The sequence below is a fragment of the Phocoena phocoena genome, chromosome 10 (genome assembly GCF_963924675.1).
Source record: "Phocoena phocoena chromosome 10, mPhoPho1.1, whole genome shotgun sequence".
Taxonomy (NCBI): domain Eukaryota; kingdom Metazoa; phylum Chordata; class Mammalia; order Artiodactyla; family Phocoenidae; genus Phocoena; species Phocoena phocoena.
The window spans coordinates 68690058-68717128 of NC_089228.1; the positions used below are offsets into that span (position 1 = coordinate 68690058).

At 42.5% G+C, this 27071-nt stretch overlaps 1 protein-coding gene across 2 annotated transcripts in view; it reads left to right on the top strand.

Moving 5' to 3' along the window:
* Nucleotides 1-27071, top strand: part of ZFAND3 (zinc finger AN1-type containing 3) — a 319579-nt gene that overhangs the window by 273427 nt on the left and 19081 nt on the right. For both annotated transcript variants that reach the window (XM_065886255.1, XM_065886256.1), the window contains one exon: nt 21000-21167. In XM_065886255.1, coding sequence (XP_065742327.1) covers nt 21000-21167 — 168 coding nt within the window. The remainder of the gene's footprint in view (nt 1-20999; nt 21168-27071) is intronic.

Consider the following 27071-nt stretch of genomic DNA (forward strand, 5'->3'; position numbering starts at 1 on the left):
TGGCAGTGCTTTTGAGTAGCAGATAAGCACCTAATACTTGGGAAAATTGAGATACAGCTCTGTTGAACTTTGATCACTCATCTTCACTAAATCACAGTGATTAGACCTTTGTGATAGGAGAAATCTTTGCAGAGCCGCAGAGGAATGCTTTTAAAAGGGTTTACCAGTTTGATCCCCGGAGTTTATGAGCATTCTGGGGTTGCTGTTTGTCACTTGTGCCTTTAAGTGAATACACCTCTTTATGCAGTACCTTCAAAACTAATCTACCAGGAGACCTCCTGCTGTTAGAGAAATTGTCATTTTTCTATGGAGTTCTTTGATGCCTTAAATTATTTTTAAAAAGCCTGATAGATTATAATCTCAATGTTACAAACCAGATAAACCAAGAATTAATGTGACAGGAGTCCTTCATTGTGTAAAATGTCTGGCCACTGGGTTATATGGATAGGTTATTTTCCTTGTGCAAATTAATATTTGACTTACCAAAGAACCAGTTCATTCAGAGTGCTCTGTGGTAGTGGCCAGTGGAATGGAGGAATAAAAATAACTGAGAAAAATGTTTTAAAATAATAATAACAGGATTTGATGACTGATTAGAGTTGGCTGAAGAAAGCATGCAAAGTTTATAAACTTGGGGAACTGAGGGAAGAAAGATGTGACTGATGGCAGGGAGAGAATGGGAAGAAAAACTCGTTGAATGTATTTTCAGTTGTTTTTTTTTTTTTTGGCGGTACACGGGCCTCTCACTGCTGTGGCCTCTCCCGCCACAGAGCACAGGCTCCGGACGCGCAGGCCCAGCGGCCACGGCTCACGGGCCCAGCCGCTCCACAGCATGTGGGATCCTCCCAGACTGTGGCACGAACCCGCGTCCCCTGCATCGGCAGGCGGACTCCCAACCACTGCGCCACCAGGGAAGCCCTGTATTTTCAGTTTTTGATGAGCTAGATTGTACATTGTTGTAGATTGTCCTGTAGAAAGTTAAAAATATAGACCTAGTTTGGGAATCATCGATATTGAAGCAGTGATGAAAGGTGTGCAGAAGAACAAGGGGCTAAGGGTTGTACTTAGGGGGCTGGGAAAGAGAAGAGGAGCCTGTCAGTTAAGGAAGCTAAAGAAGGGAGAAAACTTCATACAGCATCATGAAAGATTTATGAGAAGAGGGGCCAAGAAATATGAGGACTAAGGAAAGCTGTTGTCTATGGGTAGCAGAAGATCATTGGAAAACCTGAAAGAAGTTAGTGTCATAGTCATATGGTGGGAAACCAAAGCCTGATGGGAGGTCATTAAAGAGGCATTTGATAACAAGGAAATAAAGGCAGCAGACAAGTCATTCAGTTAAGGAGTTAGTTGGGCCATTAAAAACCAATAAATAGTGGTGGTTGGAGGGAGAATCAGGATCAGGCATTTCTTGATGCAGAGGTGGTTAAGATAGGGAAATATTTTACCCTTGTTAAGATACAAAGGGAAAGTACAAAAAGAAGGGAAAGAAGTGGAAAATATTAGAGGAGGAATAGAAAAGGTGCACAAGCAAGATTCTTTAGAGGCAGAAACCCAGAAGCATTAGTTTCCTCCTAGAGTATAAGTGAAGAGATACAGATATAGATAAATAGGTTTTCTCTTTTAATATATAGACAGTTAGCTGAGACAAGATGCACTACGGAGTTCATCCTTGAAGGTCATCATTTTCTGAATAAATAGATCATACAGCTATCAGCAGCAGAGAACTGAGAGAACTACTGTGGACTGAGGGAGGAAAATAGGATTTCTAAATAGTAGCTAATCCAAACTGTCATTAAATAGTTTAAATTTATATTGGGCCAAAGTGAGACTTTCTCTGGCTACTATATTTAACCCAGAAGAAAAGCATGAAGAGAGAATAAGTGGTACTCATTTCTTTTTTTAATTATATGTTTTCATTTTTACAAAAGTAACACATGGTAGCACATCATAACCCAGAATAGTTTATAAGAGAAAGATAGTGTAGAGATGGTCCCACCCCACAAAACTGAACAGCATCTCTCTCTTGACAGTTTCTGTTTTAGTAGTTTCACTCTTTACGTTACCTTTTTACTAACTGTGGAAGAAAGAAAAAATGCTTATATTCGTGCTTTTTGAGATGTCAACTGGTTTGAAACACGAAGATTTAGCTCACACAGTTCCTCATCCCAGCATTTGAAATGTATGTTATTTGTTTTCATCCTTTTCTTTCTTAATCCATCAATTTTCAGCACCATCTCTTAACGAGGATATTAGTACCTGTGATAAGAGGTACTACTTTATCATACCTCCTCTCAGCTACACTTATACTGTTTATATTGTCAGAGTTGTTAACTATTTATTTTTGGCCTATAGCCACAAGCAAATCTTCCTTGTTATGTCCATAGGTTGTTTTTTTAAATTGAAAGCCAATAAATGACATTTATATTATTATGACTGTAAATGTTCCCTGCCAGGAGGCCAAGTTATATGATAGGAGTAGATTGCTTTTTCTGTGGGTCTAATGTCACAGTTCCTGGGCCTGTAAGGAGAATGTTCTTATGTCAAAGCCAAATCAGGTTTTGTTGTTGTCATATTCCATCAGTTGCTCAAAAATCATGCCACATTTTAGTTTGCTTTATATTTGGATCGTAATTTTTTTTTTTTTTTTTTTTTTTTTTGCGGTACGCGGGCCTCTCACCGCTGTGGCCTCCCCCATTGCGGAGCACAGGCTCCGGACGCGCAGGCTCAGCGGCCATGGCTCACGGGCCCAGCCGCTCCGGGGCACGAACCCGCGTCCCCTGCATCGGCAGGCGGACTCTCAACCACTGCGCCACCAGGGAAGCCCCGTAATTTTTTTAATACAGTTTTTTTTTTTCTTGAAACTTATACTTGCCTTTCTTTTTTTCTAACCTGTATTTATATCTTTCACTCAAGACCTCCCTCCTGGAGCCCACCATCTTTCTGCCTCAATCTAGACTAGATGTTTTATAAGCCTATTTTGTCACCTCAGAGTTTCCCTTTACTTACTGTTCTCTCTTTTATTCCCTCATTTTTTGAAATACAATGCCGAAGTGAGTTCCTAAGAGAAAGAGTGTTGGGATTCTTGCATATCTGAAAATGTCTCTTCTGTCCCCAGCTTGACGGAAAGTTTGATTAAGTATAGATTCTTGGATGAAAATCATTGCTCCGTTGTCTTCTAACATTTCATGTTATTGCTGAGAAGTCAGATGACACTGATGCTAAGTAGTATAGCTAGGGTTTTTCCACCTCGAGAACTGTTAGGATCATGTTTTTATTCTTGGTGTTCTAAAATTTGTAGTAAGTATCTGCTGGTCATGTTTTTTTTTCCCCATTCAAGATGCTGGATACTTGCTAGGCCCTAAGATCTGAAGACTGACGTACTCCTTCATGGAGCTGCAGACTGTCTTTGATATTCCCCAACCCAATGGTTCTCTTCTCTTCTGGGACTCATAATATAGATGTTGGACCTGCTACATTGGTGATCTTAACCTCCTTTCTTATAGTCTCCATCTCCTCTCTGTGTTCTGGGTGGTTCTGTTGACTTTATCTCAGCTTTTCTTTTGATTGCATTTCAACAATCAAGCTTTCAATGCGCTTGCTCTGGTTCTCTGAAGGTTTTTTTCATAGTATCCTATTCTTGCTTATGGATATAATAAGAATTACTATCATATAGTAATATCTTCTTTTTTTAAGCGCTGTTTGTCTCTCTCTCTATCTCTCTGTCTCTCTGTCTGTTGTGGCTGCACTGCACCATGTGGCATGTGGGATCTTAGTTCCCCAACCAGGGATTGAACCTGAGCCCCCTGTGGTGGAAGCACAGAGTCTTAACCACTGGACTGCCAGGGAATTCCCATATAGTAATATCTTCTGACTGTATTAATTAGTGGTTAGACCTGTGCTCTTCTGTTTGCTGAGTTCTCTGTGATTGCTTTGAGGCCAATTTTCCTATTTATCTTTGTCTTTTACTTCATGCTTCAGGTTCTCCTCATTTGCCTGGTGAAACTTGGTTTTCTGTTGACTTTATATATGTGTGTGTGTGTGTGTGTATATATATATATATATATATATATATATATATATATACACACACTTATTTTTGGCTGCGTTGGGTCTTTGTTGCTGTGCGCGGGCTTTCTCTAGTTGTGGTGAGTGGGGGCTACTCTTCATTGTGGTGCGGTGGCTTCTCTTGTTGGGAGCACGGGCTCTAGGCATGTGGGCTTCAGTAGTTGTGGCTCACGGGCTCTAGAGCTCAAGCTCAGTAGTTGTGGCGCACAGGCTTAGTTGGTCCGCAGCATGTGGGATCTTCCTGGACCAGGGCTGGAACCTGTGTCCCCTGCATTGGCAGGCGGATTCTCAACCACTGTGCCACCAGGGAAATCCCTCTGTTGACTTTTAAGAGAAAAGGGCTAGATGGGTGGGCAGGGTTTCTACCATGCCTCTTTCTTGAATGGGAATTTTTACTGGGGCTCTGTGTGGAATGGAGTGGGGACGAGGTGTTAACTGGCAGGGTCATTGTGAGGAAGTTAAGAACCTGATGGAGGAGGAAGACTGGACTATGAGGAACCATAGAAATGGCTTTGCCTAGGCAGGTCATTCAGTTTCTCTAGACAGGAGCTGTCTAGATTTCTGCCAGGTAAATATGGCCTGCTGCCAAAACCAGTATAGTTGTTTTACAAAAAAGAAAGAAAGAAACAAAAGTCTTTTCAGTGCATCTCCTGCTTTCTGCCCTGCTTCTCATTCTGCTTCTCTTAAGACTTTTCCTTTGTACGCAGCAGCTACCACCTCTGCAGTCACCAAGTTTCAGCCTTAACCCACTCCCGTTGCTACCACCGTCTAGAGATTTAAAATCTCTTGCTGATTATGTTAAACACACAATTATATTTATTGCAGTGGGTTCATTCTCGTTGTTTTTGTGCTTTTATTTCAGTTGGGTCTGGGGGTTGGGATCAGAGGAAAATGTGTTTAATCCTCTTGGACTAAAAGTTATCTGGGACAGAGTTAGGATTGTGCTTCCTGATTTAATCATCGGTGGAAGACAGAAGGAAAGGGAAGCCTCAGTAGTATGTGGTTCTTTGGAAATCTAGGGGATAGGATTGTACCCAAGGTAAAGCTGCTAATCCTGAAGGGAAGGGAGATATACATGTTCATGGTTGAGAATGGGGGCCTCTAGAGGCAGACCACCTGGGTTCACATTCCAGTGCCCCCTTTTACCAACCATATAACTGGAAGAATAATTGTACCTCTCTATGAGCATTGATTTTCTCTTCTGTAAAATAACAGACCCAGCTATTGAGTTGTTGAGGGAAATGAAATAATCTATTTAAAGTACGTAGTGCCTGATAAATGCTCAGTAGGTAATCGAGACGTGGACAGAATGTACCTGATGGTCTGAATGAAAGGAAGGTAAAGAGGAGTTTAAGGGAGTGTGGAGGAAAGTGAGAAAGAACTCACATAACCCACATGATCTGGTTGGAAAAAGAGGTGGAATCAGAAACTGGTAATGAGGGCCCGAGGCCAAGCAGATTGGAGAGTGCAGACCTGGAAAGGAAGAAGTGAAGGATAGTGGAGTCAGGGGCAGTTAGCAGCCCTGTTTGAACAGATGAGGGTGGTAATGACAGAAAGCCCAGAAAACCCCTTCTTAAGAAAACTGGGCATCAGAACGGGTAAATCAAACTTCTTTTTTGTTCTGTTTTGTTTCTAGGCCTTGTTTTAAAAGTAAAATTTTACTGTATGTATTGGTATAAAGTAGTTCTTACAGAAATTTCACAACCTTACTTTCCAAAAAAAACCAATAAATACTCTTATTTTCTGAGCTCTTCTTTAAGTTTTTATACGTGTAATTGAAAACTCCTTCTTTCTGAGGCAAATCACAATTTAGGAGCCGCAGAGGGCTGATAGTTTTCTTGTAGTTAAAATCTTGATAAAAAGACTGGCTGTGGGCTTCCCTGGTGGTGCAGTGGTTGAGAGTCCACCTGCCGATGCAGGGGACGCTCAGGTTCGTGCCCCGGTCCGGGAGGATCCCACGTGCCGCGGAGCGGCTGGGCCCGTGAGCCATGGCCACTGAGCCTGTGCGTCCGGAGCCTGTGCTCCGCAACGGGAGAGGCCACAACAGTGACAAGCCCGCGTACTGCAAAAAAAAAAATAAAAATAAAAGACTGGCTGTTGCATCTTAACAACATGAGAGAACTTTAGCCAATAAATTTACTTCTTTATGATTAAAAATCAGACAGTTTAACCTTGGAAACATTCCTGTCATGGGGGACTTCATATTGTGATTAGTTATCTGAACAGCCAAGTGCCTCTGTGGGCTCAGTTAACCAGCCTCCCACTACATATGTACAATTATTTTTAGTGCATACACACACTCTGCTATAAAAGCTTATTTGGCCCTGTGCGCCCTGCCGTTCTGAATTCTCTGTTTCATTACCAGTATCCACCCACAGAGTTTCAGAAAGCCATTCCCAAATAGCAGAACCACAACTCAGAATTTTAAATAAACCACATCTCTATTAGCTTAATGGACGGAGGAATTAGTTACATGCTATGCATTTCCCACATCCATCCACCCTTTCAAACCTTATTAAAAATGTATACACATATAAGCAAGAAAACAGGGCATTTAACTCAGATTACTTTTCTGTTACTTTAGCAAGGGATAAAGAAAGAATACAGGAGACAATCTTTAAGATTTTTACCTTGAATGTGGGCCAGACTTTACTTGCAAAAAAAAGTATTTTGGGCACTGCTTCTTTGTTTCTAGAGAAAGTTGAAGAACTCTTCTCCAAAGATGTTATTACATTACAGCTTGAATTATGTGTTCAAATATGCAGGGTCGCTTTTAAAAGAAAGTTGTGCTGGGGTGGCGGCTGTCGGGTGGTTGTGTAGTACTGATTTGAAGGGGAAGTGTTAGCTGCAGCAGTCTGTTTTCCAGCTTGGCATTAACTGATAGTTCCTGTAACTGACAAGGGTTCAGAACTACCTTTTCTTTGGCTTCCTGTTGATAAATCCATTTCTAAAAGATTAAAATCACATCTTAAGGTCTTGGTCATCATCCTTCCTGGAACAGCTGTTGCCGTAATTGATACAATTTAAAATGGATCCTTATTGGAATTGGAGGAAGTATAGACTAAGAGAGTGACAGGTACAAGTCTGTGACTAATCATTAAAGTGTACTTACAGATAAGTGTTGACTTAACTACAAACCTGGAGAAGCGCGAGCTTTGACCTTACTGTTGATTACCTGCTACAATTGTTTGGTCATGCACTTTCCCATCAGACCTAAGCAGTATCAACATTTCTGGGAAGGAATTCAGCAGGCACTCTAGCCAGTCATCTCTAAGTATGAAGAAAGCTGCCTTATGAAAAGACAGTATGGCTACTCTGGGATATAGTGGTTGTTGCTTTTTTAACAGTTTCGGACTTACAGAAATTTTACGAGAAGATAATTCTCAGGAACTCGCCCACCCAGATTCCCCAAATGTTAACATTTTACCACATTGGCTTTCTTTATTCTCCTCTCTATTCACCCCCCTCCGTGCATGCTCGCGTGCGTGCGCACGTGTGTGTGTGTGTGTGTGTGTGTGTGTGTGTTATAGCCACAGCCCTAACCACTTCAGTAATTACCTTTTTATACTAAAACTTGAGTGTGTAATTCTTAAAATCAAGGTATTGTCTCATATAGCTACAGTACAGTTTTCAAAGTTGGGAAATTAACACTGATAAAATAATAGTTGATTTTTTTAGTATGGTTCATAGTGTGGCCATCTTGATAAATCATAATTCTGTAAGTGAAGAGTGTTGAGCAAAGTTGGTTGAATTGAGGTTGAAATGCTGCATGCTTGTTCCTCTCATGTTTCAAATATGGACTAAAGATAAATCTTCATAATAATTTTATGTAGAGTTTCTCGCCTCTGATTTTCCAGCAGCTCATTTTACAAATGGGGTTATTTCTCTTTCCTTCATAAGCCATTTTCTTAAGGCAGCTTTCTTCAACCCCCTGCACACTTGGTAGTATCTACATCAACACTGATACACCCCTGAGTAATGAAAGCCTACTCATTTGGGGGCGGTGGGAGGGGCCGGGACAAGGCTTTCACTGGGCACTCTTCATCATCATGTTAAGTTCGAACTTTAGGTTCATTTAGCCTCACATCAGAAAGAGTTAAAATGAGGCACAGATGTGTTTATTTATAAGCTTAAGGATTTACCCTGGGAGTAATGAGTCAAAAGACTGAATCTTGGGTGGAAGAAACTTAAGTGATAGGTAGAGAGAGGAACTGAATTAAGTTGATGCTAAATTAGAAACAAAAATAGTTTAAAAACAAATCAGCTATTTTAGCATCTACTTAGTTATGCATTCAAGCTGATTTTTTAAAAAATAGCAAAATATAAATGTTCACACATTTCCCCCCCCCTTACATTAAATCTGGAGCACAGCCCACAGGATGACAATCTCTCATTGCAAGATTACCATCATTAGGAACTTGTCCTCTGTTACAGAGATATTCTTTTTCATTATTATTATTATTTTGTCGTTGAGTACCAGTGGAGTACTAAACGTGGCTGATTCTGTTCCTGCCCCTAGAGGCTTGCATTTATAAGTTAGGCAGACAAAACAGTTATAAGCTTCATAGGGGTGAGATGATTTGTGTGGGAATATTTGACTTTTTGTCTGTATGTTTTTAACAAAAAGTCAGAAAAATTGAACTAATGTCTCATTCTTCTTTACCCATGTCCTCACCCTACCCGCATACTCTTGTTTTCCATAAAGGACACCTATTTTTCAGTCGTCCTGGCAAAAAGGCCCAGGGTCAAATCAGATTAACCCTTGGGCAAGTCATTGGCTTTGGAGACCAAGATATGAGGGTACCACATTATTTGAAGACTTCTGGCCTGTTCCTTCCTCCTGGCTTCTTTAAATATGTCACCAGTAGGAAGAAGTGACTATAGTCACAAGTACTGCCCAGCTGCTCAAAACAGTTGTACAGTTTTGTAAGGCATACTTTGAAAAATCTAGATTTCATGTAACTACAAAGTAGACTTATTACATACTTTTTAGTCAGTGTGACGTCTAAATGAATGAGTGTTCTAAGAAACTAAATGAAAATAGTATTGCCTGCCTTAGACCCAGTTATATGAAAATAAGTCTGGTTATATAGGTACTTCATGGATTCTCTCAAATTTCCCTTTTTTTGGGTAAATGAAAGTAAAGCGTGGCTGATCTTATTAGTTTTCTGGAAATACTGGAAAAGGTAGTAGAACAGAAGTTCAAGACCAGTCTTAGCACTGAGAGTCTTGGAATCCTTGTGGTCATAGAGCGTGTTTTGTGGTCACCGAACACGAAGGCATGTGGCCTTTGAGAAGTACATATTTCTCTTGGGTTTCTTCATCTTGCTCCCTCTTTGTTTGTCTCACCTCAGTAGTGATACTACCTTATTCTGTACGCTACTGATGCTATAAATGTAATATTTTTAAAAATCAATGAATTGTAATGTTGTTGAACTGTAAAATACCCAAACAGGTTATAAAAAGGAAAGATTATCTATTGAGGGTAATTTTTCAGTTACAATGAGTAACTGAAAAATCTATGGGGAAAGTAATATGGTTTAGTTGGGCAGGCAGGACAGGTCTTACTAATGGAGAAGCTAAAACAAGGAGGTGGTGCCAGGCCAGTACCAGCTACAAAGGATGACTACTGTATTGCTAGTCTGACACATTCTGCTGACCAGCCACCCCTCTGTAGAATTTAGCTCCTGGTGATACCTTTTAAGTAAACAGTGCAGTAGGAATGGCACTTAACAAACAGGGATGGTGGCCACAGTTTTTCAGATGAACCCAGGCGTGGTTTATGGGGTAATCACCCTCACCTGTGCCTTTTTAAAGAGACCTTTTCCTTTGCTACTGGGGGAAAAGTTATCATCCTACAAATAATCAATAAAGAAACATCTGTGGACAGATATTTAAAAATAACATGAGAGAAAAAAATAAAGCTGACTTCATATAAGTAAAATACTGTGACTACAATCCAGAGATATTCAGAGAGTTAACAGGGATAGGAAGAAAATGGTATGAGGAGTCTTATAAATCATATTCTAAGAGCAGAGGACAAATAGGGTTATTCAACAGAGATGTAGTTTAGAGAAATTGCACCATCATGTTTGGATAAGGAGATCATAAGTGAGAGGGGTGCTGCTTTTTCATCCTCACACTTGGCCCAGTATCTGCCCTCACCCTCAACCCAGAGGCAGTGGGGTCTTTGGATACATACAAACTAGCAGAAATTCATCTTCACAGTAAGGTACCCTCATGGAAGAGCAGAAGTAGAGTCTTGAAGTGTAATAACAATTAGAGACAGGAGCCTGTGCTCCGCAACAGGAGAGGCCACAACAGTGAGAGGCCCGCCTACCCCCCCCCCCCAAAAAAAAAGTGCTGGTACAGGATAAGTGCTTTGTGTTAGTGGTTATTATTGTAATTATTACTGAAGCGTAACTTAAGGAATCTCTTGTGGCATATCTACCTATTGTGATAAGTGACCTTAAAAACAAGCTTGGACAAAAGATTACATACCATATGATTTCATCTATAAGTCCATGTATGACCGTATAAATGACATTCTTGAAATGACAAAATTTTAGAAATTGAGGACAGATTAGTGTTTGCCAGGGAGCAAGGTGGGGGAGGGGGAGAGGGAAGTAGGCATGGCTGTAAAAGGGCAACATGAAGGATCCTTGTGGCGATGGAAATGTTCTGTAGCTTAACTGTATCAACATTAGCATCCTGGTTGTGATATTGTACTAGACTTTTGAAAGATGTTACCATTGGGGAAAACTGAGTGAAGGGTACATGGGATTTCTCTGTATTATTTCTTATAGCTACATTTGAACCTATAATTATCTCAGAGTAAATCATTTAATAGTAAGAGGAAAATGGGCTTGAAAGATTCCTGATAGAGAAAAATTGGCAGTTAATGTCACGTATGTGTCTGATCAGACCGACAGACCAGTAGTAAGATTAATAAACGTGATGGAGGGAGAACTAACCTGGCCATTGACATTTTAGTGAGGTGTTCATGAATACCCCACCCCCCCACACGCCCCCTGCAAATTGAACCAGTTGGCGTCAGAGAGGAGAAAGATACAAAACAGCTTTGTTTCCCTGAAAAACCCATCAATCAGGTGTTCTCCATGTACCTTTGCTCCCCAGACTGAAAGGGTCTACTAATTGATATGATTGTTGGTAAAGAGATGAGGTAGAAGGTAGATGAGCAACAACTTTTATACAAAATGGTATTTTGAAAAGCAGGGCTAACAGAAAACAATGCGAGGATGACAGATGTGAGCTAAAAATCACCTGTTTATATGTATACAGTATAGTTCTTAAGTTCAAGAGGTACCTTTTAAAAAATTTTTTTTATTTTATTTTTGGCTGCGTTGGGTCTTCATTGCTGCGTGTGGGCTTTCTCTAGTTGCGGTGAGCGGGGACTACTTTGCGTTGCAGTGCACGGGCTTCTCATCGTGGTGGCTTCTCTTGTTGTGGAGCACGGGCTCTAGGTGCGTGGGCTTCAGTAGTTGTGGCTCACAGGCTCTAGAGGGCAGGCTCAGTAGTTGTGGCGCACAGGCTTAGTTGCTCCGTGGCGTGTGGGATCTTCCCGGACCAGGGCTCGAACCCGTATCCCCTGCATTGGCAGGTGGATTCTTTTTTTTTTTTTTTTTTTTTTGCGTTAACGCGGCCCTCTCACTGTTGTGGCCTCTCCTGTTGCGGAGCACAGGCTCAGTGGCCATGGCTCACGGGCCCAGCCGCTCCACGGGATGTGGGATCTTCCCAGACCGGGGCACGAACCCGTGTCCTCTGCATCAGCAGGCGGACTCTCAACCGCTGCGCCACCAGGGAAGCCCCCAGGTGGATTCTTAACCACTGTGCCACCAGGGAAGCCCCAAGAGGTACCTTTTCGACCTTTCCCTCTTCTGCTTCTTAATCACCCCCTTAACAGAATTTATCACTTCCACATTTTATGTTCATAGTCTCTTCATATATTAATATGCTGTAGGTTTATTTGTTTATATCTTTCCTGGAATGTGGCCTCTTTGAGAGGAGAGATCATTGCCATATGTAGTTCTGATTTGCTAGTTTAAAGCCCAGTGCCTGGGACACAGTAGGCACTTGATAAATAATTAATAAAATATTGACTGTTGTCTGGGCCCTGAACAGAGTGGTCATTAATCTGGAGACGTACATAAATTAGATCAAATAAACTGAGAATCTTATTTTACTTAATGAGATTGTGATTATTATTGCAAGTGAACTTTCCTGGGCTTTTGCTTTATGTTTTTTATTCTGATGAAAAATTTCCTTAGGTTTAGAGAGTTGAGTGATCAGCAGTGAAAGGGATATCTTATAGGAACAGTTAGCAACAGTGTAGAGTCCATCAGGAGGGGAAGGGCAATCAGAAAAAGGCCAGGAAGGGCTTCCCTGGTGGCGCAGTGGTTGAGAGTCCGCCTGCTGATGCAGGGGACACGGGTTCGTGCCCCGGTCGGGGAAGACCCCACATGCCGCGGAGCGGCTGGGCCTGTGAGCCAAGGCCGCTGAGCCTGCGTGTCCAGAGGCTGTGCTCCGCAACGGGAGAGGCCACAACAGTGAGAGGCCTGCGCACCGCAAAAAAAAAAAAAAAAAAAAAAAAAAAAATAGAAAAAGGCCAGGAAGCTATTGGAAAGGAGATATTTAGAGAAGTGACTTGTGGCCTTCTGGGACCAACTTCAGTCACAGGCAGTGCCATCAGACTTTAAGAAATCATGGGCTAAAACACTGACAGCTAGCTCCTCTCCTAACGTTCACCTAAGTATCCTTTCCTTGCCAAGGCACAGATGAACTATATCCTGATGTCCTGTACGGCAGGTGTGCAGTGGAGGAAGTTAGAGGAAGAACATTCCTTCCCCCACTGCCAAGGTGGTATGGGAAACTGAGCTGATTACACAGTGCTTGCCCTTCTTCACCTGCCCTTACTTGTGCCAGCCCTCCAATCATGTGGGTTTGTCAGGGGCTTGCTGGAAGTTTAATTGCTGGTCTTGAATATGAAACAGAGGAGGTGTACAGTTAAAAAATCTCCTTCCTTACAAGTAAATGATGCCATTAAAAATAGAGAGATAAATAGAAAAGAGAGGGAGAAAGAATCAGTCAATCCCGGATGGTGGTATATTCCACAGGAAAACTAACCAGGACTATCCAGAAGTCCATGTCATTTGAATGAATGAACAAATATACGATTTGAGAGTATATGCTATTCTAGATTAAAAAGAGATTTAGACGTAAGGTCCAAATGTAACACATGCAACTTGATTGGACATGCCTTTGAAACTATGAAGGTAAACATTGAAAACAATGGAGATAATTTGGATATGGACTGAATGTTAGATGACATTGGAGCATTATTCTTAATTTTCTTAGGTATGATATTTTAGTCATGTAAGGAAATGCCCTTATTGTTAAATGTATATATATGAAATATTTTGATGTTTGCAACTTATTTTCAGCTGGTTTGGTGTTGGGGTGGGAGAGATAAAGCAGTGTGACAGATAGTTGGTTAACACTTGCTGAATCTGACTGGAGTGTACACAGGTATTAATTGTACTATTCTTTGAACTTTTCTATATTTTTGAAATTTTTCAAAATAAAAAGTTGGGTGAAGACTGAATACTTTCCTCTTGGGGTTGAGAACAAGGCAAAAATGTCCTCTCTCAACTCTCCTATTCAGTATCATACTAGAAAGCCTAGCTAACAATAGGCAAGAAAAAGAAATAAAAGGCAGACAGATGAGAAAGAAAGAAAAATTGAGAGAAACCCCTTCCTTTAGAATTGTTGGGCTCTGATGCCGTGATTTCATTTAAGATGATTTTATTTAATGGAGAGCTGTTCTCCCCACAGCCCATTAGCTTCTCTTACTTGATCCTTTGATGAATTCATAATTGCTTTTTTTTTTTGGTGTCAGTGTGTACCACCAAAATCAGCTTTCAGCTTCTTGTCCAGTGGGAATCAGAGGGAAAGATGGGCTATGAGGAAGTGAGAAATATGATTCCAGTCTTTAAAACATGTCTTTGGGAAGTATGGGTGCTCATTTCATGAAGGGTACAAATTATGGCTCATGACTTACGCATTTTCTGCTACTCTTTAAGCTGTCTTCCAATCAAAAAATGTCCCTACAGAAGCAGCTTTGCATTGCTGTCATGAAGATCAAAGTCAGACAGTTAGATGATAAAATTACCCTCAAGATTTCTGATGCTTTATGTCTTTTGAGCATACTGAGAAGGACAGAGACCCCAAAGTTCAGGTGTGCTCCCAAGATAATTGGTTCTACTGATTGGCCACCCCAGGTTTCCCGATCTTGTGTTCCCAGCAGGGAGGAAGAGTCAGAGGTCTGCTGTCTTGAGGTTGTGATGGAGGAGACCACCCTCAAGAAAAGGAGCAAGCCAGAGGAAATAACCTGGAGGGATGGGGGTGGAGATGGAAGGAGAAGAGAGGGATTTGGGCTTCATAACAGTACTGCCTGGCAGTTTGAGAACACCTGACCTTTAAAATGGTTATGATCTAAGACGTGGCATCCTAGGAGTATTTCAAACTAGATTCATCTTTGTATTACATATCAAATGAAAATGAAGGCATTTTCACAAAATTTTAATAATCGGCCTCTTCCAAAGAGTCAAACTTCTTTCTCTGTGTGACAGCTTTTTTTTTTTTTTTGCGGTACGCGGGCCCCTCACTGCTGTGGTCTCCCCCGTTGCGGAGCACAGGCTCTGGACACACAGGCCCAGCGGCCACGGCCCACGGGCCCAGCCGCTCCACGGCATGCGGGATCCTCCCAGACCGGGGCACGAACCCGCATCCCCTACCACTGCGCCACCAGGGGAGCCCTGTGTAACAGCTTTTTAACAGGTGTGATATTCCAAAATAGTTGTAGGACCATTAGGAAGTTAAGAAAGAAGGGGGAAATTCCAACCAAATAAAGTGGAAGCAAAATTTTAATGGATAATGAGGGAGTTTTCTCTCCTGAAGCCTTTTATGACATACAGAGTAAGAAGCCAGAGAGGATGAATCTAATCCCTGCACACACTGAAAGGACGTCTGAGGAGAAAGAGAGGGAGAAAGTACCTATAAAACAGATTTTCTATTTTAAGTGTCTTTTATCAGTTTTTCCAGGGAGAGTGTGGTGTTTTTCATGGGCAGAGGTTTTAGCAGCTTAAGCTTCTTTTATTTATTTATTTTTGGCTGCATTGGGTCTTCGTTGCTGTGTGCGGGCTTTCTCTAGTTGTGGCGAGCGGGGGCTACTCTTTGTTGCGGTGCGCGGGCTTCTCATTGCAGTGGCTTCTCTTGTTGCGGAGCACGAGCTGTAGGCGCAGGCTTTAGTAATTGTGTCACGTGGGCTCAGTAGTTGTGGCTTGCAGGATCAGTAGTTGTGGCACACGGGCTTAGTCGCTCTGCGGCATGTGGGATCTTCCCGGACCAGGGATCGAACCCGTGTCCCCTGTGTTGGCAGGCGGATTCTTAATCACTGCACCGCCAGGGAAGCCCTTAAGCTTCTTATAAATGGTCGAAGGAGAGACCACAGGGATGTGTGAGGGTTCATTAATTATTGCTCTTACTGATGTTTGCACAGACGGTTGGGATCATAAATGTCAGTCTGTCAAGAGACTGTGATAGGTCCTAAAAAAACTGATTGAGTACCTCAAAAGCTGTCATAAAACCTGAGATTAAACAGATTCATCTTTTTTAGAAGTGAGGGAAGGTATGGGTGAAGTGAGTAGAAGAAGCTTCCTTCTCTTTGTTGCCACTTTGCTATTTCAACTCTGCTGTTCAAAACCATGAGTGTTGGCTTGTACAGAGGGTCAGGAGCCTGCCTGAGGTGTCAGAGGGACATGGTCATGGTTAGCAGTCTCAGTTGTGTGCGGGCTGCCAGCTGCCGAGTGATGGGAGATTCAGAGATTGGGATTCAACTCTGACAGGGCTGACACATTTTATTTGGAAATTTTCAGGAGAGAACATGAGTTATAAAGACAAGAACAGTGACAGTAAGGAACAAATGTGAATTTCTGTCAGAGATAAAACAGAATTTTAAAAGAAGTAGGTCTGTTGTCGTCTCCAGTCAAGTTTTCCAGTTAAACTGTGTTCCTAAATTGAAAGTCTTACCACTACTTCTCTGCTATTGGCTAGGAAAGTACAATTAGAAGACTTTCTCTCTTCAGAGGATTATATATTTTAAAAATCACTGTACTTATTTCTCTGTCACAAATAAGGCAATGGTTACTTTAAATCTAGGAAACTGAGAGATAAAATACTTTTTCTTAAGATTTTCCTTTCTCATTTAATCCCATTATGATTCTTGATCAGACTTTCCTTTGACTAGAAGGTCTGATGCGGTATCTTCCTCAGGCCGTTAAACGTAGGAAGAGGGGGACTGGTTGAATATCAAGAACTGTGAGCCTGGCATAGGCATGTGGGCAGCTCTTGTGTGGGTACATACGGACTAGATTATGTTCTCAAGAAAAAGCATACTGGGAAAAGGTGCTTTGTTGGCCCTTTATGAAGGACTTTAATTAGAAGTCACTCCTAACTCCTGGGGTGGGAACAGTCCCTAGCTTTGCTGCTACAGTCCTGCTGCTAATGAGCATGCTCCTTGCAAGGATGCGTTTCTTCTGACAGTTACAGCTGCATATGAGTTATTTCTGCTCATCTGTCTCTCGGCATTAAACCCTTACTAACCAAGTTCAGATTATGCAAGCATATTGGTAGGTGTTTTCCATCATTGTTGAGGAGTTGAAAATGCTTCAGGGTAACAAGACCTATTTACTATTTGTGAGCAAAAAGTAAATAATCAAACTTTAATTTATTCAAATATGGACAGTAGATGAAGGTTCCTTGAGTGTTGACCATAATTGGATCTTTTCCTTCTGGTGGTCCTTTTAAAATTGCCATTAAATTTGTAATTGAACAGTTGAATTATTTAGTTCATTATTATGTAATTAAAATCCCTGTCCTGGACATCTGTTTCTCTTATTTAGGCACCTCCCCACATGGCGCAGATTTCATTAAGTAATTAGCAGAGGAGATGTAAATTTCTTATGCAGACATGATGATGATCCTGTAGACAGCTATTTATTTCATCAGCTTATAATTAAAATACTAAGTTGACTTGTGAGGAAATGCCAAGGAATGGTTTGTTTCGCCAAGAAGTTACAGATAACATATATCTGGATGGCAGCATGTGGAAGGTGGTAAACAGTTTAGGGAGTTTTTCCCCCTCCCTCCTTGTGGTAGAGAGCATTAGAGGGCACAAGGATTCCTTTCCACTTAATAGACCATTGACTGAGTGAAGGATAAGTGGGCGTATTCCAGAATGCTAAAGTTACGAATCTCTTAATGTCTAGGAGTAGTTCCTTGATTCTGAAAAATAATACATTCTGGTAAACATTTCACCTGTCTTGGTTCAGACTCGTTGAGGACTGCTTCTCATGGCTCAGGCTTTCTATACATGGATGCCTTAGGTCTTGGACTTGCACAGATGCTGAGACATTGACTCTCAGAGGACTGACTAGGGCTGAGTGGTGTTCCTTTAGGATGGCCAGTGCAGTGCCGCCAGAAGCTGTTGGCAGCATCAAAGACCTCCCTAAGGACCCACTGTTTCAGGAACATCCCATGCCTCCTGCCTTCCAGAACAAATAATGCAGTTGTCTTTATATATAGTGTGGAATGGATAAAGGAAAATTTCAGGATGAGACCATGCAGACCTATTCCTTAGTTTTATTATTATTGAGTGCTCATTGGTCAGACAAGGTGGAGAATTAGAAGAATTCTAATTCTGGACAGGCCTCCTAATTTGGGGGCATTCCATCAGCTGGGTTGTTTGGTGATGACCAGTGATGATTATATCAATGTGAATTGTTTCTCAGTCTTAGGAATCATATGTTAAAAAATATTGTCTTTGCATATCACTCTCTTGCTTGTTTGAAAATAGTTAGCCATGGATAACATTGACATACTGAAAGTAAATTGTCTTCTTGTAGCAGAGGCTTGCTTTAGAAATGGAAATAGGTGCTATGTAGGTAGACAGCACATTTGACAGTTTGGAGCAGATTCACTTGGGAAACAGCTTTGAATGTGAACATTGCATTTCCATACACAGGCTCAGTTCTATGAGGTTGCAGTGCAAATAAAAGAGGGTCCGAGTGGTCCTCTTTTATATTTGAGGTGTGCTGGCCTCGTGTCAAGACCCTCTGGATTTTAACAATTTAATAATGCAAAGCCTTCAGCCACCTTCTTGTGTGAACCCTAATCTCTCTCCTCTCCCCACCTCACCCCCCCAGGGTTGGGGGATAATTTCTTATGTGGATGCTCCAGATTTAGGACCTTGTCTCAGAACAAACACCATTTTTTTGTTTCGGTTTTTACTCTAGAATTTTCTCTTCTTGTTACCCAATGGAAAAAAAAAAAAAAAGTCGAAATAGGGTTATTAATACAAATAGTGCCCTTTCTGGTTTGTAAAAAAGGACACCCCCCCCACCCCCCACCCCACCCTGATACCAGGTGAATTTCTTTTGTCTTCCTGCCTTGTAATGATTTACATTTAGATTGTTGCTTGTTGCTCTTATAGGGGAAGGGGAGGGGCCTGGTGTGTCTGGCTGCCTCAGTCATCACACTGACTAGGTTTGGACAGCTTTGCTCAGCAGAGCTGGGAAATAGGCTGAACTTGCTTTCAATTGTTTTCATCAAAGGCCTTGTTTAGTTGGCTTGTATTGGGGGAAAATGTCATGGAGGCTGCAAGAACTAAATGAAATGAAAAATGAAGTTTACAATTGCTAAGAATGGTGCGTACCTTCTGAAAGTCAGTGCAAGGTGCGGTGGGCCAGAGGGCTGTGAGCAAACTGTTACCATTGTCACTGTCGGGGCCAGTGAGTGCTCTGGCGAAATGCAGCATCTTCTCCACACAGAGGGAGGCTGGGAAGGGGATACAAACAGCCTTCCTTGAAATACAGCCGGACTTCCCTGGTGGTACAGTGGTTGAGACTCTGTGCTTCCACTGCAGGGGGCGTGGTTCCGTTCGATCCCTGGTCTGGGAACTAAGATCCTCCATGCTTCACAGTGCGGCCAAAAAAAAGAAAGAAAAACTGCCAACGGTCTACCGCTTCTCACTAGAGACACAGTAAACAGAAAATCAGGACTGCCTTAGGAGAAGATTTATTCATGTAAGAAATACTGAGTTGTAGGCATAGAGGGCACATTAGTGAACAAAGCTGGTGAAACTTCCTGCCCTCCAGGAGTTTACATTCTCCTGGAGGATAATGTCAAATGATAAGTGCTGTGGAGGAATAAAAGGCAGGAAAAGGGAGGAAGGGAAGTGCTGCTGAAGGGGGCAAGAGTGGTCTAGATAGGGTTTTCAGGGAAGAAGACCTCATTGAAAATGTAGCTCAAAAGACTTAAAAGAGGGGACTCCCTGTAGATCTGGGTGAAGAGTGTTCCAGACAAAGGGACCAGAAGGTGCAAAGGCCCTGAGGTAGGAGACAATCAGGAGGCTAGTGTGGGTGGAGCAGAGGGAGAGAGTAGCAGGGGATGAGGGAAGAGAGATGGGAGGAGGGCACATAAGAAAGGCAGGGCCTTTCTGAGGGTCATTGGAAGTATCTGAACTTTTCCTCCAAGAAGGGGAGCTATTAGAGGATTTTGAGCAGGACTGTGAAGTGATTCTAACTTGATTTTTAACAGGGTCACTTGGCTGCTGTGTGGAGAATAGACTGTAGGACAAGGGGAAGGGCAGGGAGACCAGTAAGAAGCTACTGTATTAGGAGACTCTCTTCCAGAGGTGTTTTAGCACAAATCAGCTTGGAACCTTGGCGAGAGGTGCATCGTCAGTATGTAGTGGCAGTAATTCCAAGAATACAGAGCCCCCCAAGTGCTGGCTCTTTTCTTTTCTTTGTTTTTTTTTTGAAAGCAAGAGTTATTTACAGTCTGCCTGTGACATGAACTTTATTGCATATTGCATTTTACTTTTTTAAGATTATACAAAACACTTGTTGCACACTACATCTCCCTTCACCTGCTAATTTGGCACCAGCCCTAGGGTTGCGGTGCCAAGTGCTGCCTCTGTACCACCCCACTCTGGAGGCCATGGGACAGCTTATTTGTGAACAAGCAAGGACACTTGTTCACTCTGAGTAAAGTTGGAATCATTTTCAGTATTAGAACCTGATTCTTATGTGTTTAGTCGTGCATAGGAATAAATGTCTTTTTTGTGTGTGTGGTACGCGGGCTTCTCACTGTTGTGGCCTCTCCTGTTGCGGAGCACAGGCTCCGGATGTGCAGGCTTAGCGGCCATGGCTCACGGGCCCAGCCGCTCCGCGGCATGTGGGATCTTCCCAGACCGGGGCACAAACCCGTGTCCCCTGCATTGGCAGGCGGACTCTCAACCACTGTGCCACCAGGGAAGCCCTTAGAAATGTCTTTTTACTAGAAAAGATCATGGATCACCCATGAAACACTGACTTCAGGTATAGAATTGTGCTAAACATGGTGACATACAGAAATAGTAGACACAGTCCCTTCTCTGGCGAAGTACAGTCTACTTAAGGACAAAGATCCAAGAAGAGATAAATAACCAGTACAAGCAGTAAACAGCTAGGACCCAAAGAAGGGGCACAAAGAGAGGATCCCATTTCCAGCTCGAATGGTCTCCTCATAGAGATGGATGTTTTTTAAAGACAGCACAGAACCGACGTTTGTTGAGCCACCCACCCTCCTCTCCTAGCTTGGGCCTGGCTTGTTAGAAGTCAGCTCTAAAGGTGCATGCTTGTCACAATTTGTGACGTAAACCAGGCCAGTTGGAAGAACTGGCTCTTGCTCATACTGATCCAGTTCCTAGAAAAGGGCAGTAGCCTGGTCAGAAGAATGCCTTGGCTGTACATTAATCAGCTGTGCTTGCCAGGCCGAGCACTAACCCTGACCCCCAAATGTGTTGTTTTGCTCAGATTCACAGTCTGAGAATGAGGCTTCGCCAGTGAAACGGCCACGACTACTGGAGAATACTGAACGATCCGAGGAAACCAGCCGATCTAAACAGAAAAGCCGACGTCGGTGCTTCCAGTGCCAAACCAAACTGGAGCTGGTGCAGCAGGAACTGGGATCGTGCCGCTGCGGTAAGCGTCCCCCCAGTGGAGGACACAGCATGGTGGAGGCTGTGTCCTTGGCGCCCTGAGAGGCTGAGCTCCTTCATTCTTATCCCGAGTACCTCCCTGCGAGCTGTAGGTTTGGAGCTTGGGAAATCAGAGTAGAGGATTCTTATTTCTAAACACCCTTTATTTCCTCTCACACATACAGAAAAGGCAAAAACCTCCCCAACTGCTCTTACACATATTTCATTAGAGTTGCATTGTCACTGCTTACTGCTCTCAGCTTCTCCCCACTGCATGTTACTGTGGTTCCTTCTCATTGATGACTTATTTAGAAGTTAACCAAACCAGTGAAATTCTGAGATATGTGCCATAAAATTCAGATATTAAATTAATTTTGAATGAGCTTCTTACTGTATATAATAAATGGAAGATTTCTCCCCCATATCCCTTTTAAATTAAAGTTTGATTAGAAAATCATTTTCTTTGAACCATAATTCATTGTCAGTTAGCCCCTTGAAATAGCTTTAAAGTAACCTTTTCCTTCTATATTATCCAGTGTAATACCAACTCTTGGAATTTTTGGTGGGATGTACTTTTTAAAAACTTTATGCCTGCCCACAGTGGAACAAAACTTAGAACAATCCTTCCTCTCCCTTTGACCACATACATCGTGTCACATGGAATCGAAATTGTGTAGCTGCATTATTTAGGCTGACTTACAGTTTTCCTGTCCCTGTTTTTATTTCTTGACTTTAGAGCATAATATTGTGAAATTGTTCTTTGGGACAGAGCTGTCATCAGGCACATTGGCTCTAGCCTCTGAGAGTCCTGTATCCTTTGTTCTTAGAAGTGAGCTTTTAGAAGCTTCCTTTTACCTCTGGGATGGCCAGAGATATCCTGTAAGTACTGATGCTGGTAGTCAGGACTGGGTGGTTCTCCCAGCAGTTAGAAAGTTACAGCTGCTCAAAGCTCTTCATCTTCTGAAGAGATAGCCGTCGCTGCTCCTGTCCCTGAGTTATCTGCCCTGTTGGAAATGAGAAGGACAGGAGGGAGTTCCAGCCTCTCATGGAAACTGAGTTGGAACTCCTTTCCTGTCATGAGTAGAAATCTGTTTGTTACACAGTCTGGTGTGTGGTACTCGGCAGTATCAGAAACATGTTTATATTCAACTGCAGAAATGGTGACTGGCATGTGGAGTCCAGGTATCACTGGACAAGTTTTTATTCTTTAGCCTGGCATTTATTTATCCTACTAAATGCTTGTGTGAAAGTGTAAGGAGAGAGGTAGGATAAGACGTGGGTGCAGAGGCTGTCAGCAGAACTTTCAAACCTCACTTCTGTTCCTGCAATGTGATGTGGTCCAGGTGAGCCCAGAACCTTTTTCTTAGGCTGTGTCTTGATCAGCCCTCCCAGGTAATGTAAAATTCTTAATGAGGTAGTGAAGGAATACTGTGGTTACCCAAGGAAACTTTGGGGTCTCATGGCTAACCAGCTGTGCCCATAGTGGTTTGTCTGATCTTTTGTGGTCTGCAGGTTATTGCTTAGGTCTTCACGTGGACCCCTGGGGGCTTCAGCAGTTCAGTCTGTTACCAGTGTTGTGCAGCTTCTCTGACCGTTTGCCTGTTGCTTTTGTAACACAGGCCTTTGGTGATTCCTAAATTAGAATCAGGGGATTTTCCTGTACCTTACATTCTTGTTTCCTTCTTGAAAGTAACTGAATTCTGGGTATTACACAGGACTTGCCCTAGTGGATCAAGCAGTTGGTCCATCAAGTGTGCTGTCTCGCCTCTGGCAGTGGCTAATAACCTCCTCTCCTTGTCAGGCAAGCAGTGAGAATTCACAGTTTAGTGCTGAGAGATCCAGAGGTGTGGTAACCGAGTCTCCCAGTTTACCCTTCAGCTTTGATGCAAGCCACCTAATTTCCTAAGGTCTTAAGCACCAAGCTGAAAATATCTAGAAATACATGTTGGTTGACTTCACGTGCTCCTAAAGTGAAGCCAACTTGACTGACTCTGGTAAGGGCAGATTACTCTGCTGTGCTCTTCACCTCTCAGGCAGGAGGCTGGGTTTCTAAGTAAGTGCCTACTGGGTTTGCCATAGACGTGCATTCTCTTTAAATGATCTAACACGTGGTCCCTTGGCTTATGCCCAATTCTGAGGGTCGTCTTATAGAGAGATTTGATTTTTCTGCTGGAGAAGAGAGCCCTGAGCTTTCTGCAGTCCCTCCAGATGCAGCCTTCCTAGAGAGAGCTGGGAGTTCAGTTGAGCCCACTGAGAGCATTATACTTATGTGCCCAGAAAAATGACTGATTCAGCTGCCACATTTTAAAAGACGAAGGACAGTAATGGGAACACACACCTCTGGGACTGTCCCTGACAAATATCTCTTGTGTTCCTCCTGCCTGTCTGCTTGGATCTCTAGGAAAAGGTGAGTTGTACAGTTATTTCCTTGAGGCCGCATGGAGTGCTAGGGAGACGTTTGACTGCCCTGGAAGGTTTTGGAAGACGGGAAACACAGTAATTTACTACTGAAAGTGGAGATTCAGGAAGGCGGTTTGAACTCAAACAGAACACTTTTCCACTGCAGAAAATCTTTTTTTTTATATGTATTCACAATCTTTTTTTCCATTCCCCTTCCACTCTGTACAGGTTATTAACTGCTGACAAGAAATTCACATCTCATAAATAATGCTTAAGAGCCGTTGCTATATAAATTGAATGTGTTATGAATTGTGATGGGCCTTTTTGTAGCATTCGATGCCTAGAGCAGGAAGAACAGAGGATGTCATTTTCATTAATTTCTAATGAGGTGCCAATTAAAGACAGGGAAGACGCTCCAAAGGGAAGAGTGGCCAAGCTCCCCTGAATCCTCCGCCTGGGGCTGTCATCCAAACACTGCCAGCAAGCCTTCTCTAAAAATTCCATTAAATCACAGTCTCATCGAGAGCACACAGACACATTCAGCTCCCCTTTGATCTTCAAAAGAGCAATTTGTAAGGCGAGTTCTGAGCCTTCTCACATAGGGAACAGCTAGAGGTGATAGGAATTGTTAATTGCCAAGACACTCCATGGGCTTTCAATAAGGAGGTGAATTTTGAAGATGAATTCTCCTCTGCCTCGCTGTGACTAGATAACCTTTACATCAACAATACCATAGTAACACCCTTTTCCTGTGAAATCTTTCTGGGTGCCAATCAGTAAAAGCATGTGGTGAGGCTGGGATGATACCCTGCATCCTAGCGTATCTTCAGCAGTTTAACTTCTCAAGATGGAAAACAATTGCATAAAAATGGATTTATTTGTTTCATTTTCTACTCAGTAGGCAAATTGATCAGCTCATTGTCTTTACAGGGGTCTTATCTGTCCAAAGGCCACCTGGAGGGTGTTCTGAAATCTGGCCATCCTCATCCAATCTGGGCCACAGCACAGCCACGTGGATACTGTGTTTTCTAATCAGATCTTGCATGATGCATACCGCATGGCTTTTTAATCGCTATGCATTGCTTCCCAGAACCACAGAATTAATTTTTAAATACCAGTCTAAGAACTTGCGAAAGTTATGGCATGTTTTCAGTTGACAGTGACTTAAACTGTAAGATGATATGCTCCCTTTTGGGACAACAGTGCTTTTACTAACCTCTTGAGTAGTCTGACTTCGTTTAGTGCTTTCAAAATAAATTTTATATTCCCTTTAGAAACTCAGAGTGATGCTTTAGCTGGGACCTTTAGTTTATCGACTTAAAGTGCCTCAGTGGTCATTTCTGCCTTTTCATTCACTGTCAAGCTAAATTCAGCTAGCATTTATTGAGATGTGATTTTTCATAAAGCATTTTGCAAGGTTTTGTGGGGAATATAGGAGGTAGAATACAGAATGTAGGAGCTCATAGTTTAGGTCAGTGATTTCAGACTTAAGTGGGCATCAGAATTGCACAGAGGGCTGTTAAAACACAGTCTGCTGGGCCCACCCCCAGAGCTTCTGACTCAGTGGGCCTGTTTAACAGGTTCCCAGGTAATAACTGATGCTGCTGGTCTGAGGACCATGTTTTGAGAACCACTGCTCTAGGAGCTTCTCAATCTGGGAAGCCTCTAAAATATAGAATGTCTGGGCCTCACACTTAACAATTAAATCAGAAAAGGTTTCTGGGTATTGTTTTTTTTTTTACATTTTGGAAATTAAAAGTTTGTCCTGGACCATTTGAAAGTAAGTTGCAAACATTGTGACCCTTTATCCCTATAAACTTCAATGAATGTTTCCTGAGAATAGTTATTTTATATAATCGCAGCACAGTTATCAGCTTCAGTAAATTGATACTGATAAATACTTTTATCAGATCTCTTGTCCATATTCTAGCTTTGCTAGTTGATCCAATAATATACTTCATAAAAGCGTTTTCCTCCCTTTAGTACAGAATCCAGTCCATGATCAAGTGTTGAATTTAGTTGTCATGTCTCTTTTAGACTCTTAAGCTGGAACATTTTCATTGCCTTTCTTTGTTTTTAATGATATTGACATTTTGAAGGCTACATTTCTCCACCCTCCTCTGCTTACCCTTCCCAACCCCCCACTTTTTTAAATAGAGCACTCCTTGTTTGGAGGTTGTCTGATGTTTCTTCATGATTAGATTCAGGTTATATATTCCCAGCCAGAATGCTACCTGGGTGATGTTGTGTCCCCCTCAGGGTTCTTCATTGGGAGGCACGGATGTTTATCTGCATCTCATTATTGATGTTAATTTTGCTTCATTCACCCAGTCTAGGTGTTGCCTGATGTCTCTAAAAATAGTATTTTTGCCATTGCAACTAGTAAGCAATCTGTGGGAAACACTTTGACTATATAAATGTCCTGATCATCATCAAAAAGGTCTCCTAGATTTAGCATCCATTGATGATTCTTGCCTGAACCAATCTTTACTATGATGGTTGCAAAATGATACTTTGCTAACTCCACTCCTTCTCCTGCATTTACCATTTGCACTGAGCATTCTCCTCCCCCATTTATTTATCTCTTATTGGTTTGGACTCATTGGGCTCTTATATTTTTCAGTGGTTTATAATTCATTACTGTATTTAATTATTTTGTTGCTCAAATTGTCTCAGATTTGGCCGGTGGAAATTCCTTCAAGCTGAATTCTGTATTTTTGTGACATACCTCCTGTTTTTGTTTTTTTAAAAAATTAATTAATTTTGGCTGCGTTGGGTCTTCGTTGCTGTGCGCGGGCCCTCTCCAGTTGCAGGGAGCGGGGGCCACTCCTCATTGCGGTGCACGGGCTTCTCACTGCGATGGCTTCTCTTGTTGCGGAACACAGGCCCTAGGCAGGCGGGCCTCAGCAGTTGTGGCACATGGGCCTAGCTGCTCCACGGCATGAGGGATCTTCCTGGGCCAGGGATCGAACCCGTGTCCTCTGCATTGGCAGGTGGATTCTTAACCACTGTGCCACCAGGGAAGTCCCTGCCTCCCATTTTTTAAAAAGCATTTTCTTACTCTCTGGCCTAACATGATGTGTTCTGGACGCATCTTGTACTTGCTTAGTCCTGGAATCAGCCACTTTTCCAAGATCCCCAAGCTGATTTAAATAGGCATTCAGAGTAGGAATTTGCTGGTCCTGAGTGGAAGGCAGGCACGTGCATGAAATAAGTGGCATCCAGGGTAGCCTCAAGGTACAAGCCATATGTTATAGGAATATGGGGAGGGAGAGATTAATTCCAACTGGAAGACTCTGGACAGGCTTCCACAATAGGGGCATTAAAGGAAGGGTGGGACTTAGAAGTGCAGAAAGAGGGGATGCTTGGACCAAGCTGGTGTTCTGCAGGTGACCCCTGTGCAGCCCGATGGAGACTTGGGGTTGAGTGAGGAGAGACTGCTAGAAAAGGAGGGAAGGGATTCCAGATTCCAGGCTGTAGGGTTTGGACATTGGTTTGCAGTGAAAAG